This window comes from Pseudomyrmex gracilis, unplaced genomic scaffold (genome assembly GCF_002006095.1).
Source record: "Pseudomyrmex gracilis isolate BER0280 unplaced genomic scaffold, ASM200609v1 scaffold_121, whole genome shotgun sequence".
Classification (NCBI taxonomy): Eukaryota; Metazoa; Arthropoda; class Insecta; order Hymenoptera; family Formicidae; genus Pseudomyrmex; species Pseudomyrmex gracilis.
In genome coordinates this window covers 174815-191329 of record NW_018020705.1, presented here as the reverse complement: position 1 = coordinate 191329, position 16515 = coordinate 174815, and the positions used below count along the sequence as shown (strand labels likewise).

Genomic DNA, 16515 nt, shown 5'->3' with positions numbered 1-16515 from the left:
TCGTCCGCGGGGATGACAATGGTTCAATTATAAAATTTTATCCTTGAATCTCTCTCATGTCAGTTAAATCAAAAATCGACATGTAGTCACGTGTAATGTAATCGATAACAATACAAAAACAAACGTGGTCTACAATTTAGACGTAGAGAGAAAGAGAGAGAGCTTTTATATTTTGAATCAGCCGAATATATTTATTTGCGGTTGATATGGCATAAATCTCCGATAAAATGTGTATACGCGTGTCTCTCTCTCTATAGATATTGAATATATGCAAAGTTGTAATCGTTGTTATTCAATAACTCGTAGCGACAAAACGAGGAAAAAGTACGAGGTGAATGGTTATCATAATTAACTTCGTAATTGCTAATTGTTATGCCATTAATTTGTTTATGAGTATATAATTTAATTTTCGCATTATATATACTTGTTCAATGATAAATTTTCATTGCTGCAATTACGTCGCTCGTCGCGCATTCATCTTCATGCGTGCATATGCCTATAATATATAGTAGATGTACATCTCAATTTGATTACATTAATTTCTAAGTAAATATCCGCTAACACTTTCTCTTTCTCTCTCTCTCTCTCTTTCTCTAAACAGCCTTTAATGTGGCCTTCATCGGCGATTTCGATGATAGCAAGTAGTTCGTAGCAAGTGGAACCGCGACAACGTTCGCGGGAACAACGTGGAAAGTACAATTACAATCAAAATACTTTTGTGAAAAATTATTATTTCGATCGCGACGCGCAATGTCATTACCGATGAGTTTTATCTAAAAAAAAAAAAAAAAAGAGAGAATCGAGGCGTAGAACAGTCGAGATCCGAAGCGAGACGAACCACGCGACCGAGTATAATCACGAAAACGTGAAAAGAATCTTTTAGGAAGAATCTTTTAGCCTCTACGATGCATCGAGATTCCTCTTGCTCAATGTCCCGTTATTGGAAAGCTACGCTTTGTCGTCTATTTACTTTTTATTATCTTCATTTATTCACGTGTAGCGACGTTTCTGCACAACACGCCCCGACGTATAATATAATACATAAATGGCGTAAATGTTTCTCGACAACCGGAATATAATGGGAAATATCGAACAAGAGCGATCTGTTGTTGAATGCGGAGTACACGCGAGAGATTCAGAGAAAAAGTGGATCGAGTCCGGAGATACGTTCATTTTTTTTAGAAATATATCTATACTGAATTTCAAAGGTTCACCTGTGTTATTGCAAATCGATCAATTTGTGTGGTTTTTTTCTTCTTCTTTTCCTAAACCAACGTAAAATTGCAAATTGTACGTGATTGTATAGAACGTAATTTTATAAAAAAAAAAAAAAAAAATACAATGCGATTATTTCCCAAAATCATATTGCTGTCTTGTGAAAAATATCTGTTTCAGTTTTTTTCTCACATCTCATTGCGCGGAAAAGCCATAAAAGAGAAAATCATTAACCCAAACCCATTATTATTGTGCTTGTTAGAACGGATTTGCGGAGAACTTCCGGGAAATATATAGATCGAATGCAAAGACGAAAGATTTCAAGAGAACCTCGCGCTCGTGGGCGTTTAATGGGCGGCGCTCATAAAATACTTGAATCTCATACGAAAATTGCCGTCTGACCTCGATATATTCCCTTCCCTCTTTCCGAAGCTTATAGCTTTTCCCAATGGTCGCGTGCCGCAGCGAACTCTGCGATTATTTGAGATATAAGTCGACCCACTTGTAATGTTTTCTAACGTATTGTTAAGCGCGCAGCAAAAATCATCTTAATAATTACGTGTGTCGTGCAAGAGCTTCAAAAAAAAAAAAAAATCATGAGCAAAAGCACATACCGTATTAAACAAATTCTAATCTTGTCTTTTAATCGGACAAAATTTAATTATCGCTAAGCTTTACGTCACAACGAGTTGTTGTTAGAAATCTGTTTCTCTCGTCAAACGCATGCGTTCTAATTTCTTCAGTTTTTTTTTTTTTAACTTTTTAAAATGCCGCTTTTACAACGCGATAAAGATGCACGTACATCCTTGGAATAATCACGTCGATGGGTTACGTATCCACGCAAAGACGATCGATTCTTCCACTCACGGGGATTCACGGGGTTCTACCCGTTCGCAGTACGTTCCGCGTTGAGGAGTTGCACGAGTTAAGACTCTCCTCACGTACTCGAACGAGCCAAATAAGGAAGTACCTTCCATCGTTCTTAAACGACGAGTTGTCCCACAAACTGCGCGCGGATACTCGGGGGAATAAACGCGGAGGACTTAGCGTTCAAGTATTAATTAGCCGCTCTCCGAGAACTTGACGAAATGTCAATACGTGACTCGGGAAAATCAAAACTCATCTAAACACTTAAGAAATGAAATCGTGCGCGTTCCCGGAGTTTCGATATAATTTATATATATATATATATATATATATATATATATATATATATGTAGAAAAACGAGCAATAAATTACGAAATAATATTCTCTCCTTATTTTCATTGCATACAACCGACAGTATCATCTCTCCAATTGCATCAACGTAATTGCGTAAAATTTATAGGTAACCGGAATCGAGAACAATGCGGTTTGCCAAGATAAATAGAATCCGTCTCGATTTACTCGCTTCGACAAACAGAAGTAAGTTTGACCGTAAAGTTACCGAGCGAAATGAATAGGCATTTCCAGCAGAGCAAAGAGAAGTTCTATACAACGTTACAATCGCACACACAAGCGCGTCCTCAAACGACGTATATCCGCGGCTGAATAATTAATTAATGAGGCGTGTGCACCGAACGCGTCATCGATTCTCCGAAAATCCACTTGACGCCTTGTTACGCCCGCAATCTCCGGAAATTATTGTGTCGCATCTTGTAACGATATTAATTGCAACGTAATTTCTTCGCTCACAAAGAGAGGTTCGTTTAAGTCGACTACACGACGAGCGACATCGTTTCTCTCTCCTGTCTATCAATTATCGACTACACAACGTCGAGGAAAAGCTGTGCTGACGCTTTACACCAACGTGTCCTGCCGATATACCGCGGGTATCGTGTTGGTATCGTGTCGAAAGACATGCCCTCGTTCTCTTCACGTGTATTCGCACACACGTACGTACTTTACAGGCGCGAATGCATGTAGCTCGACCAAGCAACGTTGGACCAAGCCACGGACACGACGGACGGGTCAGGCGTCGCCGTAAAAGGCCATTAATGTCCATCGCTCGTGGATCGTCATCGTGTATCGGTGTCTCTTTCGTCGAGTAAAACGATCGTAATCTCAACGTGTTTTTCCAACCAAGGTCAACGTGTGTAGGATCCGCACTCGCGCGAATTTCCGGTTTTTCGCGAGCGCGCATACACACACACACACACACACACACACATATTCTTTGAAATCAAATTGTGTGATGTAAAAGTTCAACCGTGATCTCACACATTGTTTTTGCCGTACATCATCGCTCTGTGAGTTAGTTTATTTATCGAACAGTACTTGATATTCGATAGTAAGTGTCTGTTCTCCGAGAGACCAAGAAACAAAAGTTCTTAGAGTCGAGCGAATCATCTATTGACGTTTCTTTGTTTGGAAATCCAAGAGAGAAAGCCAATCTGGGAAAGAGCATCGCACATTTTCAATTTACAAAGAACTCTGAGAACACACACACAGATACAGACACGTAGCAGAGTTTGTGAAAAGAAAACATCTGTAGAGCAATTTTCTTAAAACACAGTGTACTGAAGTTCATCATCTCAATTACGGTGCAGAAAATATTCGAGATGTAACACACGTATTCTCTTTCGGTCTTCGATCAAATCGACTTACGTACGTGATCGCGCAACATCGCGACGAAGAAAAAATTTCAATAGCGAGAAGAAAACAATTTTTTCTCGTCTAAAGCGCGTTAGCCAATGTATGAGATAAGAAAAGGTAAAGAATGCAGGTAGCGATACAGGAATATTTACAAGCTCCTCTTACGGTTAAAGCGGCGACCCGCGCGTACGGGAAATGCATTTTCCGCGCGAAGACAGCGAGATTATTACCGGCGATATTTCATCGGCCACTAAAACCAGCCGGCTTTCGGGAGGACGCCGCGCTCCTCTCTCGTCTCCTTCCCCTCAACGTTGTCTGCATTAAAGGTCGCGCAATTGTAAAATGTAACTACGTGTAAGCGCGCGTGTACGGGATTTATGTCCATCGGCTCGGCAAAACGCCACCTTTTCGCCGAAATTTATTTCCTCCGCGCCGAATTCCGTGTGCGCGTTATTTTCGCGAGATGTTTTGGTTTCGTTTTTTTTTTTTTTGCACAGCATAAAGAAGTGTTTGAGAAAATAAAAAAAAAAAGTTATCGAAGAGAAAAACTCCGAAATTGCAACAGATTTTCTTTCACTTCTTTTTGACTTTTCAAACTGTTTCGATTGTTTTGTAAATCGCAACAATATTGTTTTACTAAGCAAACGATAGAAGTGCTCGCGAGAGAGAAGTTTAGATATATTTCTTTCATATCGAGAAAATTATATCCGCGATATCGGTAATTTTTTTTTGTTAAACTCGGTTCGATTATTTTATTACACCGCAAATCTGGCTCTGATAAGTGGTTCAAGATAGTATGAGGCAAGCACGGTAAATCGTATGTCAAGTATCGACATAACATGAATACATATCGCTGCGCAAACTGCGAATGTGTGTATGTGTGTGTGCGCGCGCGCGCGCATGTGTGTGTTACAGCTGTAAAGTTTAACAAAATACGTTTTTCCGAGATAACCCCAAGGCTATTTTTCGATCCAAAAAGCGATGTGCTCCAGAGTAGACGACCGTTTGCTCTCGCGGAGATATACGTGATTCTAACATATTTTTTTTAGTTTTAGAACCACACAGTCATACGCAACACACAATTAAAAAACAGTCGAGTATTTTGCTCAATTAATATTTCACGCGCTTCTAACAAGTCAGTCATTAGTCGAAACTTATCAAAAGGCAACAACAAAATGCGCACATATCTTGCGAGCGTATTTGCTGTCACCGCTACACTGTCACTGTTATATTAGACCGGCCATTATTTTTTGCGTAACGCAAAAAGAACGTCCGTGGTTTTACAATAACATTTCCGCGGACGTAACGCTAACAAGTGCAAACTAAAAACAAAAACGTAGGAAGGAATAAACATATACAGTCGCAACATCTGTCGCAGAGTTAAAGCTCGGGAAAATTTGCGCGTTCGAACATTAATTTGCGATGTCTGCCTTCTTTTGATCGAGAAGAAGATTTAAACGTTTCGAACTCTCGTTCTGATTTGTTTTTTGTTTTTTTTTTGTTTTAAGTTTTAACGAAATTAACAACGCATTGTTACGTTGTTCGGCAATGAACTCGATCTTTAGCATAACTTAGCATAACTTAGCATCTAATTATTAAATAAAAGTTATTAGGCAAATAAAAATCAGGAAAAGAGAAAGAAAGAGAGACAGAAAAACAGAGAAAGAGAAACGCGCGTGTTTCCCTATTCCGGCGTGTTTATTGACAACATTCTGGAGTAGCGGATTTTCACTCTATGAAACTCATAAACTCTCTTCGAATACAGATACGGTGAGAATCGCTTTGTACGATTATCCGATTCTCGATGTCGCGACGGCGCGAGTGCGCGAACGCTACGTTTGTTCCGTGTGACAACTTTACAAATTCTTTCCGCATTCGCTCCGGAACGTGTTCCGGAGTCGGAAATTAAATTGCGGTCAAAAAGAGAACGCGAGACTGTAAACGACAAGCGATCTCGACGCGAAAGCGGATTTGAAAGCTCTTAATCCAAAGAAAGTCGCAGATCGCAACAACGCGGATCTCGGGGAATTTGATCGGATTCGTATTGGTCGATTCGAGTGATCGATCGACGCGGTTGATCGAAATTTCGTGAGATCTGTAAATTGTATACACTTGGTACTCCGATTTGAACACCACTGGTCGGACGGAGATGCCTTATAATCGGCGTGATACTTTAATATTAGAGAGAAAGGCAGCGCGTCGCGTTTACGTACGTTTGAAGTAATTGTTTTTTTCGCACACGATCGTTTTTGTTATTGTAAAACCGGAGTAAAGGCGTTTCGAAATTTTAATTGTTACTCGACACGACGTCAAAAGACGCGCATCAAATCCTTCTCTTTCTTTCCGACTTCGATATCGTCGTGTACAACACTCACCTCGGTAGCGGCGTTGAATCCCGCGAGGATCACCACGGCCATGCTAATCAGAATCCAGTGTATCCTTAGTGGCATCTTTCTACCGTAATGTCGGTGAGTCCCGTTCGCGACGACCGCTCTGTCCGCACGAATCCTGAGATGAACACCGTGAAACATCGGAGGGAAAGTAGGAACAAACCACTAAAAAAAATCTCCCGGAACAACAACTCCGCGACACACACCACACTGATCGATGAACCGCGAGACACTGGCGGCGCGACGATCGCCCGCTAGCGTCGACTAACCAGACTCGACTGGCCGCCATGCTGCCTCGCCGCCCCCGCGCTTGACGCCATCTGTCGACGGCGAATCAAAATCGCGCGGATTTGACCGGCGGCAATTACAAATTTATTTTGATACGCATAAAAACGTTTGCGCGTCCGAACACAACCGAAAACAGATTTTTGAATATTTCAACTACTGAAAACGTATTAAAAAAAAAATTTCTACAACGTTTTTAAATACTTTTCACAGCGATGAATGTGATGTTGCGCGAGATCGAATTGCATGCGAGTGACCGGGTTAGCGAGAACTGTAAATAAATGTGTTCAGCTCGAAATTTTTCACTAAGAGAAAATAACGCGTGGAATCGGTGAATCGAGCTTGCAAATACGAAAAATGTTTATTTCAAATCAGTTTTGTATAAATCGCAGAAAATTAATAAATTTAACGAAAATGTTGAAATTCTAATTAGAACGTTAATTCTTCTTATCGCCGGCAGATAAGTCTCTCTCTAGGCCTTTTAAGAATCTCAGATTCTCGCTTATGCCGCGATTATATTCCTCAATTTTATTCCGCATGATTTGTATTTCTCTTTGCATTTGTTTCACTTCGTCTTGAGTTTTTTCTTTGATATCTTTTAGCATTTTCTTGTCCTGAATAATATTTATAAACCGTTGCGCGCGTTATAGAGTTGATCTTTTTTAATTTAAACAGCAAAAAAAATTGTTACTTATTACTTGTTTATAATAATATTCCGTTTCGTATGCCACATCGCCGAGTGCCGTTTCATCTTTTTTCGAATCATGTTTCGCTCTTCTATTAAAATATCTAATAAATCTGGAATAAGACATATTGCATATGTATTTTTTTACAGCACACGTAACCAAATATATGTATATATATATGTGATAAATATTATATAATAACACATTTTTTTAATGTGATTTATTAAAAATGAATACCTGGACATATGTGTTTTCCTAAAAACACTTCGGAACATTGCAATCGGTAAATCAATACTCTAATATACAGACAAATATTTATACTGTAATTTTGATTTAATTTTTCAGCAAATAATGTACTGTTTTCAGCAATATGTGTGTTATTTTTGAAATAAAGGTTATACACAAATAAAACAAAGATGCATCAAATATTAAATATACAGATTTTGATTTTGATCAATGATTATTGTAAATAAGTATAATTTTAATAATTAATTTTTTTTAATGGCTTATAATCTCCTGTGATGACATTATTAATTTGTATCCTCGTGGAAAAATAATTTAATTTTATACAGTTTGATAAAATTGAACGTCTAATATATTACAACCAAGTTTGCTCATTTGTTCAACTAAAAACTTAACTTTTCAAGAATTACAATTACATATATCGCTTTTCGAGCATTTTTGAGTGACTTGCAGATTAAAATTTTTATTTCTCTTTCTCGTATTGAGAAAAAATACAGAAGTTTGTCTACTTGTTCGATTGTAGGTTAGAACAAGCAACAGTACATTAATTGCCATCTAGCAGTAAACTCCGCGTGACTTAAGTGTTCTTGCCAAAAAAAATTAGAAAAATAAAGGCAAATATAAAGTAACATAATTTATCAAAAAAATAACAAACTATTTAATAATACATAGACAAAATATTTTACTCATTTTTGTGCGGAACGTGAGATCTTATCAGAAAAGTGTGGCTTTCTTCTTTCTAACAAGTATAAATATTGTAAGTGTTAATACGTAAAGTATTATTTATATATTAATAAAAGATCTAACGGAGTTTTATATTTTTACAATTGTATAATTTTCATATTATTATGTAAACAGTGCTGAAAAAAGATGATCAACAATAAAAAGTGATCGAAACGTCCGGAATACACTGCGTTTTATATTGTATTTGAACGTCCACCTTCAACCCGGACCATAGGCTCTTTGGTTTTTTCTTTGTATTTTAATAAATATACTTTTTACATATTTACAGGTTGAAATGATATGTCTTTACAATAGTGTGATAATCGAGACAAAATTATTAGCAATGATTAAAGATCATGTTTTATTCTTAAGTAACTGTTTCTCGGACACATACAAATGTACCATATATAATAGTCTCACCAATAATAATAGTCTCTCCACATAATATACAACAAAATAATGTGTGAGTTACCGTTTAATTAATATATATTAGGAGCATTTGTATTTAATAAATCATTTTATACATAAAAAAAAAAAAGATTTATGTGATATTACATACGTTTTAGTATCTCTACTATTTTCAATCATTTTACACGGAAATCAACATTATAGGCTAATATAATAGCATATAAAGTTCTTTACTGTTTCTCGTCCATATCTGAAATCCGTTTTTTGTGACGATTTATAGCTTCCTGATGACGCTTAATCTGTTCCTCGTGGAATGAGATTTCGTCGTGAAGACTTTCTCTCATTTTCTGCAATTGTTCCTTTTGCTGAAAGCAACATTCCAGGGTTAGATAAAACGAATCAAAATTCTCAATAAAGAAACAGATAACGGAAAAGTGTCAAACTTACCAAATTATAAAAATATTGGTCTTCGTGGGCAGCTTCCATCTTTCCAAACGATCCACCAGCCTCACGAATGGTACCGCCACCACCGCCTCCTTTGCCAGCACCAGAACCACGTTCTCCAGCCATCCTCACCTGACTAAAAACATAAGACATTTAAAATAATAGAAATATTGAAGATACACAAGATTACTCAGAGGTTAAGTCTACTACAATTCATTACATAATTTTGATATGGCAGTTACATAGGTCATGTCACAAATCCGCGATACACAGAAAAGATAACTCAGCTATTTGCATTTTCAGCAAAAAATAAAATGCAATCTTAAATCGGAGAAAAAGAGAGAAAGAGAGAGTAAAGAAGATATGTTATTACGCATAAAAATAGTGGTTTACGATTTGTCATAGGAAAAAGCCGGGTAAGAAACGTGAACTTTGGATAATTATGTGACGGACTATTTCTCTTTGATTTAAAGGTGCACAGTAATGTACCTTAACGCTGAGATGTTTCGCGAAAATACGATGTTCTTAATAGCTCGTTGCATTGTTCCGATCACAAAATATCAGATATCAGAAGGAAACGTAGACTTGGCAGATCATCAAGAACGATCAAGAACACCTCAAGTTCGGAACGCGACGGTCGTTCGTCATAAACAAGTCGCAATTCTTAAGAACGTGAAACTCGACGAGCGTCGCGACGCTGGCGCCGCGAATGTTACAGACTTCCGCTACTTTAAACGTCGATAAGTTTGTTCTTTGGAGGTAAATTCTGTCTAGTTTTATCAAATTCCAATTGACCAATCAATCGATCAGTTGGTTAATTTATCAGTATTAATCAGTTATACGGTGTGGCTTAATTTGACTAATACGATTGATCAATTATCTCGAGGTACTCAATCGATTGAATTAAACGGAGAGCTGATCAAATTGCGGGTGTCAGTATTGATTGTGACATAATTGTCTCAATTAATGTTCTTTTCTTTAGAAAATGTATTAAATAAGATATATTACATAAATTTTACCTGTAATAATCGGAAGCTTGATCTTCCATCAACTGTCTCTTAATTTCCGATGTTTTTAGCTCGTTGATGGCAGCTTGTCTCTGCAAATTCGCGCGCTCAAGCTCGATATTTAACATCTTTAGTTTAATCTCGTGCTCGCGTTGAGTGGATTTGAATATCCACATCTCCCGCTGAAGCCACTTATTTTTGTTGGAAATAGTCGGACAGGCCATGGAAGCGGAAGATAACTCCGTCGCTAGGTCGCAGTGTTCGACTGTTTGTAAAAAATGATTCTACGTCTAGAATGTATTTGATTCCCAAAGGAATTTGAGGCAATACAGCGAATACCATCGTCAATATGAGACGTCGACACGCTGTCCGGACAAGCACTTTTTTGTTCCGCAAGATCCACAGGCTTGTTTTCCATGATCCTCGAACGCTTTTGAGGCGAGACGTCATCGGGCTGGTTTTGCGACATTTCACTGTTGCTGTTTTCGTCCTCCATGTCATTATTCTCCTCGATTTTAATATTGTGGTCTGTTGCTAAATAAATCGTTTTTATACTTTTGATTTTGAAAATTTATACGATAAAAATTAAAAATATTTATCGAACGTTTAAAGAAATAAAATTTACTTTACGAGAAAAAGAAGAGACAAAAAGAAAGCGTTCTTCTTTAAATATAAAAAAAAAAAAAAAGATTTTGATTGATCGGAAAATTTACAGCAATTTTCAATAAGTAATTAATAAGAGAGTAATTAACCGTCAGATATATCATAATAAACAGTTTTTATTAAAACTTATTAAAACAGCACGATAAAATAAAAAAAGAAAAAACTACGATATGTATAAAACTAAAAACAAAGAGAATTTCTTTTCAAAAACCTAATGCTTCTGTCAGTAATTTATCCAGGATAGCATGTATTGTCGTCCGATTCACCGGATTTTCATTATCCTGACTGCTGTCATCCGAACGATCGGTCTCGCCGTCGTTTCGTTTTATATTCTCCATCAATCTCCACACCTCGATCGATAGATTCGAAGGACGGGATTTCGCGGCCGCTTCCGGTCCCAGAGTTCGCACCTGCGCGAGAGGCAGAGAGAGAGAGAGAGAGAGAGAGAAAGAGAGCACAAAGAAATTTAAAAAACTAACAACAAAGTGTTTCCGCCGCTCCAAAAAAAAAAATAAACAATCCGAATGAGGGGGCACCTTTTCGGCAAACGTGTACATCTCCATTCTGGATTGCGCCTTCATTCTTCGCCATTGCTCCCTGATACGAGTGATATCCCGATCCGTCGAGAATCGACCGCGAAATGCGCAGTAGATCTGCTGCCAGGCGAAGGATTTCATCGCGGACGCGGCGGCGTCGATCTTCTTGTTCTCGATCGCATTAATGTGATGCTTGATGAGAGCGAACAGTACGCTCTTCTCTTCCGGGATCCAATTCTGCGTTCTTTCCCTCTTCCTCAGAAGCACCGTAGTCGCTTCCGACATTGTGTCTTTTATTATTATCGCGGATTAGCTTTGCGCGCGGCTTCGATTGCCAACACTGACTTCCGTCTCTCTGATTTGAAGTTAATCCACGCCGATCTACGGGAAAATACAAATATATATATATAGGCTTGTACACGCGCACTCCGATTCGCCGCTGTTTCGGCGGCCTCGCGTTTGCTTGTTTAACCTCCTGACTGTTGGACTCTTAGAAACAAAAACGCGCCAATCGAACGATGCTCCACGCATCAATCAAGAGACCATCTCTCATCGAACGCCTAAAGGCGCTCTACGCGCACCGAGAGAAACATATCTCACCGAGCACCTATAGGCGTCCTACGAAGTCAAAAGGTTAAGCGCGGTTTTAGAACAGTCAGCTGTTTAGTTGCTATACCGGCGCGTCACTATTAATTGTCTACCGAGTGCCGCGAAAATCGTCGTTTGGGTTTGTCGATAAGAGAGTAAGTACTGATCGAGTTCGAACATCTGCCCGATAACCTACGTGTACATAAATATTCCCATACCCGAAGTACGTTATCTATGCGCTTAGTCATTTTTGTGTAATCTGTTTGCTAACGCGAAAATAATGTTTAAAAAATTAGTATTCAAGCTAAGAAAGGTTTGTTTGCGATAAGTTCAGTTAATTTTACAATTGCAAAATTTTCTATTTACGAAAAAACACATTGTAATTTTTTATTCGTAACTATACAATTTTTTTGTAAATAATATTTTTTTTTATAAATAATATATATATATATATGTATTATATTATGTTTTCTGAACGGAAAATATGTTAACAAACTTTGTGTACGTGAAACGATTTGACCAGACGCGAGCAACGAGATAATTTGATGTTACCAGACTGTGGGAGAATAAGGTCGACTTAAACCCAAACTAAGGGACGACTAAACGCCGGCCATTTTGGCACTGTACTAGCTAGAACGCGCTCAATATTAACAAATCCTCGACTCGCAGCGCGGCCAGAGAGGTGAGAGAGGATGAGATGAGAACGAGAGAGGAATATTCGACGGTTCCGCGCAACGCAAACATTGTTTCGTTTCATTTCGCGACCCGTCGTGAAATCATATTGCGCCGATTCCAATATTTTCATCGTTTTATTGCGATTGCGGCAGATCTCCCCCACTCTTTTGGGCGCATGTCTTCGCGCGCGTCGTCCCGTTTCTTTGCTGTTTTCGACTCCTAGTTCTAACACAATCGATCGAAAAAAAAAAAAAAAAAGAGCGATTACCTTAATTTTTACTTTGCAACGTTGTTATATAAACTTGAGAATATTTTTTAAAAATTTGCAAAAGTAGTAAAGAACGGAAGATGATAAAAAAGAACCGCATAATTAGTTAAATTAAACTTTTTTTTGCTGTCTTTTCTCGTCGTTTCTTCACAGAATCAGTTATTCTTTATTAGCGACACAGACACATTTCAGAAACAACAGCGTTTTCTCGTTTCTGCCTTTTTGTTGAGGAGAACTAACAAAAAAAAAAAACGTTCCGCTTTGCCGCAACCGTAATTACTGTTTATAGTTTTTCTCTTCTTGTTTTTTTTTTTTTTTTACATTATTTTTGCAGCTGGTTTATGTAACAGATAAATTAGTTGCACATGTGGAAATTAGGTTGCTCGAAAAAACGGTAGTTTAACTGCTCGAGCGAAAACACAATTTGCTGACGTGAATGAACAAAATATTATGATTATTTGAATTTGTGGCATGATAAATATGCGGTATTAACAAAATTTTGAAACTGTGTTAAAAAAAATTAGTGAATAATCAAGATTTGTATTTTACTTTACAGTCGTTTTATAATATAAACTTATCGATTACTTTTCTCCGAACTAAATAATTGACTTCAATGTCCTTCTTCTTTTTGTACCGAAATATCCAAAAATGTTCATCAGAATTGTTAGAAGCAATAATCCGGTGATATCGAACCAGAAGTTTTCCTCATTATACCCGTATTCCGTTAAAACTTCTGTTCCGTTCAACAAACAAGGCAAACTGTAGTTTACTGGACAATCTAAAAAACAAAAAAAAAATAAGATTAAAATATTGATAAAACGTTTGTACATACAACACGTTGTCATTTCTTACCTATATTCTTTACTTCTGACCAATATGCTATCGAAATGGCTTCGTTGGCGTAGTAAAATATCGAGAAATATTTCAAGTAGAGCAAATAGTTCGGCAAAGTGCTGGTGGAAGTAATATAATACAAACTCAACTATATTGGTTTTTACTACAATTACAAACTATCACTTTAAATAATTTATCATAAAAACATACGTATATTAATTATATATATATATATATATTAATAGATATGTGTTTATATTAGTTATATTCATCATAAAAACATAATGTATATTACCCATTAATAAGATATGTACCAAAGATTATAGAACATGCCGGCCATAAGAAGAAACAGCAGATCGAGCGGTATCATTACAGTTGTCAGAATTTCAATGTCGACGATCCAGCTGGACATTATCAGACCATACGCGGTGCCGCAAACTGCCGCTGTTGTCGTACAGAGACAATATAAGAGAACATCGAGCAGTTGAAATTCCGAATGCAGTATGAAATACATCACGAGCGTGAACAAAAGGGCTTTAAATGTTGTTTTGGGTATCTAAGACAGTTTTTTTTTTTTTTTACTCGATGATAATTTTGTCAGAAAATTTATATAATCTGGTTTTAGTTAACTTCTGTTTTTTTTTTTTTTTTACGTGATTTATTAAATCGCATACCAAACCGAGAACTACTGCGAAGTAATAAGGTCCAGGTGCGTACACGGTATTTTCGCGAAGATAAAGCACGAGTTCACCAGGCAATTCGTAAAGAACGGAATAGACGATCGTGAAAACAATTTCGGAGATCGTCATGTACAAAGCGCCTCGAGCGCCTTGTATTCCGTTTTGTGTCGACGAGTCGATGCCAGTAAAATAGATACTAATAAAGATAATAGAAAGCTGCAAGATCATAATCCGTTTCAATATCTCAATTTGTGGCTTAAGTTCGTAAGTTTACGTAATTTGTCTATTATTACAGAATAAGAAAACCATGCGATCCAATTATCGAAAGCTGTTCTTTTACTTTGCAGAAACATTCTCCAGGACAGCCAATAAAATTGCACGAACCATCCTGACTTCCTGCGATCAAGATAATTAAATTAAAAAATATAAATAATAATGTTAAAAATGGAAAAACTTCTTTGAAAAATTCCTACTGAAGCGTACTTTTGAGAAGCGGCATGAAACATTGGAGCGCACTCGACTGCGGGAATTTTTGACAGCAGCGATCGCGAGAACGCTTGACACAGTTGTTCGCTATCGCGATGTGTCGAGTTCCGACGTGACAGAATATTCACGTAATATTCGGACTCGTCGTAGTTCGCCGGGCAGCGATAATTCTGGCTGCGCAAACATCTCATCGTTATTGTCGCGCAACTTCACTGCTTATCCAGAAATGTTGTTTACCTTTCGAAAAACTCCGTGGCGCGTTCCCGAGTGCCGAAGTATACCGATTTTCCATCGGCCATCAATATCACGTGACTGAATATGCTGTATATTGACATACCCGGCTGATGAATCGTGCAAAACACTATGGTGTTTCTCGAGGCGATCAGTTTCAACGATTCCGCGACGCATGTCGCGGCAAAAGTATCCAAACCTGAATATATTGCAATAATAATCAACACAAATTGTAGACGAAAGCGACAATTTTAATTCTCACCTGTGGTCGGCTCGTCTAAAAAGAGTATTTTGGGTTTTGTCACCAATTCCGCGGCCAAGGATAAACGCTTCTTTTCACCGCCGGATAACTTTGAAATCACCGTATCGCCGCAATCGTGCAATCCAAGATTGCGCAGAAGTTCTTCTCCAAAGAATTTTCTTCGCGACACTCTACAACTATTTCCTATTTTCAGGGCACACTAAAGAAACATCACTCTTCACATGAGCTTGACATCAATCTATAATCTCTATTGCAAAATTTTCTTTAAAATTGCGAGTATCTTATTTTATTTAGAAAAATTAAAAAACAATATTAAATAAAAAAATCAACAAAAATGATTAAAATAAATTTTATTCGTGTATTTCTCTCTTTGATAGTCAAAATTATTCAAGTTTAACGGCGTTATATTAACACTTTATGCAACAAAATATTTCCTTTTCGTACCGTAAACAACATATATTCCTTCGGCGTGAGCGCAGAAGGCAGAGCGTCAAATTGCGGCATGTAGCTTGATACTTCCATCATCGTTTCTTTAGAAACATTATACCCATTTATTTTCACTTCGCCCGAAGTTAATTTAAGTCTTCTTGCCAAAGCAGCAAGAAACATAGTTTTACCGGCACCACTGAAAACAGATATATACATTTCTCCTTGGTAACACTCTCTCGCGGACTAATGAGTAAACTACATATAGTGTATGTAATATTTGTTTTTGATACCTCGGTCCTAATATAGCAAACATATTACCAGGTTCCGCGTAGCCGGATACTAAAGAAAAAAAACTATTATTAATTTTTAATAACTATTAACAGAAGGAAATAATATTCGTTGTTCTCGAAGAATCATGAAAAAAAAAAAACTACGATCGATATCGTTAAGTAAGTTTATACAAAGTTTTTTTTAATATTGATAAAACAATTACCTTTTCTTAGTATATCAAGCGGTTTTACACATTTTCTACGTGAAAATCTGGACGAAAATTTTTTCGAACACTTGTCGTCTTCGATTGACACGGTTACGGTCAAGTTCTCCCAACAAAGTTGCAGAAGTTCAGAAGTCATTTCTCACTTTATCTCTCGTTCTCGCAAAAGAAACTTCTTAACTTAATGCGAAAGTGTGTTTGAAATCTCGCGTTGTACTTGACAGATATATAAATGTTCGCTATCGCTCTATTTTTTTTTTTTAATATTTCTTATCTTTGTTATCTACAAAACCCAGGACATATTTATAAGGTAGGATTATAGTAATTAGATCTTACTACTGCTTCGAACTGTAACAGTAAAGTGTGTCATTACTACTTTCTAAGATAGAATAAA

General features: G+C 37.2%; 4 protein-coding genes across 6 annotated transcripts in view; all 4 read right to left on the bottom strand.

Moving 5' to 3' along the window:
• LOC109856528 (syndecan) overlaps positions 1–6438 on the bottom strand; it is a 73116-nt gene extending 66678 nt beyond the window's left edge. Inside the window, exon 1 of the mRNA XM_020431894.1 lies at positions 6166–6438. Coding sequence (XP_020287483.1) covers positions 6166–6321 — 156 coding nt within the window. The 5' untranslated portion in view covers positions 6322–6438. The remainder of the gene's footprint in view (positions 1–6165) is intronic.
• A 440-nt stretch (positions 6439–6878) lies between these two features.
• Positions 6879–7520, bottom strand: LOC109856537. The gene is made up of 3 exons (XM_020431905.1): positions 7389–7520; positions 7164–7263; positions 6879–7079 (listed from the first exon to the last, which is right to left on the bottom strand). Exons 1-3 carry the CDS (start codon positions 7424–7426, stop codon positions 6903–6905), a joined length of 315 nt encoding a protein of 104 aa, XP_020287494.1. The 5' UTR covers positions 7427–7520; the 3' UTR covers positions 6879–6902.
• A 934-nt stretch (positions 7521–8454) lies between these two features.
• LOC109856530 (ATPase inhibitor mai-2, mitochondrial-like) lies at positions 8455–9628 on the bottom strand. The gene is made up of 3 exons (XM_020431896.1): positions 9459–9628; positions 8973–9105; positions 8455–8890 (listed from the first exon to the last, which is right to left on the bottom strand). The coding sequence occupies exons 1-3, from the start codon at positions 9509–9511 to the stop codon at positions 8756–8758; spliced, it is 321 nt and encodes a 106-aa protein (XP_020287485.1). The 5' UTR covers positions 9512–9628; the 3' UTR covers positions 8455–8755.
• A 366-nt stretch (positions 9629–9994) lies between these two features.
• On the bottom strand, positions 9995–16502 carry LOC109856521 (protein brown-like). 3 transcript variants are annotated; one of them, XM_020431885.1, is made up of 15 exons: positions 16122–16502; positions 15919–15967; positions 15644–15824; positions 15200–15398; positions 14944–15136; positions 14704–14880; positions 14514–14616; positions 14215–14436; positions 13855–14096; positions 13559–13659; positions 12269–13484; positions 11176–11556; positions 10851–11049; positions 10316–10510; positions 9995–10241 (listed from the first exon to the last, which is right to left on the bottom strand). In XM_020431885.1, the coding sequence occupies exons 1-11, from the start codon at positions 16258–16260 to the stop codon at positions 13303–13305; spliced, it is 1788 nt and encodes a 595-aa protein (XP_020287474.1). In that variant the 5' UTR covers positions 16261–16502; the 3' UTR covers positions 9995–10241; positions 10316–10510; positions 10851–11049; positions 11176–11556; positions 12269–13302. The 3 variants fall into 3 exon arrangements, with proteins under 3 accessions (XP_020287474.1, XP_020287473.1, XP_020287475.1); XM_020431884.1 differs by having other exon boundaries at positions 12316–13484; XM_020431886.1 differs by having other exon boundaries at positions 9995–10223; positions 12316–13484.
• Between the last annotated feature and the right edge of the window lie 13 nt (positions 16503–16515).

Bases quoted from the DNA above. Each gene is read 5' to 3' on its own strand.
- LOC109856537 (XM_020431905.1), bottom strand. From the start codon at position 7,426: ATGTTCCGAAGTGTTTTTAGGAAAACACATATGTCCAG. The intron at 7,264-7,388 runs GTATTCATTTTT...GTCTTATTCCAG, and splicing joins AGGAAAACACATATGTCCAG to ATTTATTAGATATTTTAATA. The intron at 7,080-7,163 runs GTAATAAGTAAC...AATATTATTCAG, and splicing joins CGGAATATTATTATAAACAA to GACAAGAAAATGCTAAAAGA.
- LOC109856530 (XM_020431896.1), bottom strand. From the start codon at position 9,511: ATGCAACGAGCTATTAAGAACATCGTATTTTCGCGAAACATCTCAGCG. The intron at 9,106-9,458 runs GTACATTACTGT...TTATGTTTTTAG, and splicing joins CGAAACATCTCAGCGTTAAG to TCAGGTGAGGATGGCTGGAG. The intron at 8,891-8,972 runs GTAAGTTTGACA...TGTTGCTTTCAG, and splicing joins ACCAATATTTTTATAATTTG to CAAAAGGAACAATTGCAGAA.
- LOC109856521 (XM_020431885.1), bottom strand. From the start codon at position 16,260: ATGACTTCTGAACTTCTGCAACTTTGTTGGGAGAACTTGACCGTAACC. The intron at 15,137-15,199 runs GTGAGAATTAAA...CAATATATTCAG, and splicing joins TTTAGACGAGCCGACCACAG to GTTTGGATACTTTTGCCGCG. The intron at 14,881-14,943 runs GTAAACAACATT...ATGTTTGCGCAG, and splicing joins GCCACGGAGTTTTTCGAAAG to CCAGAATTATCGCTGCCCGG.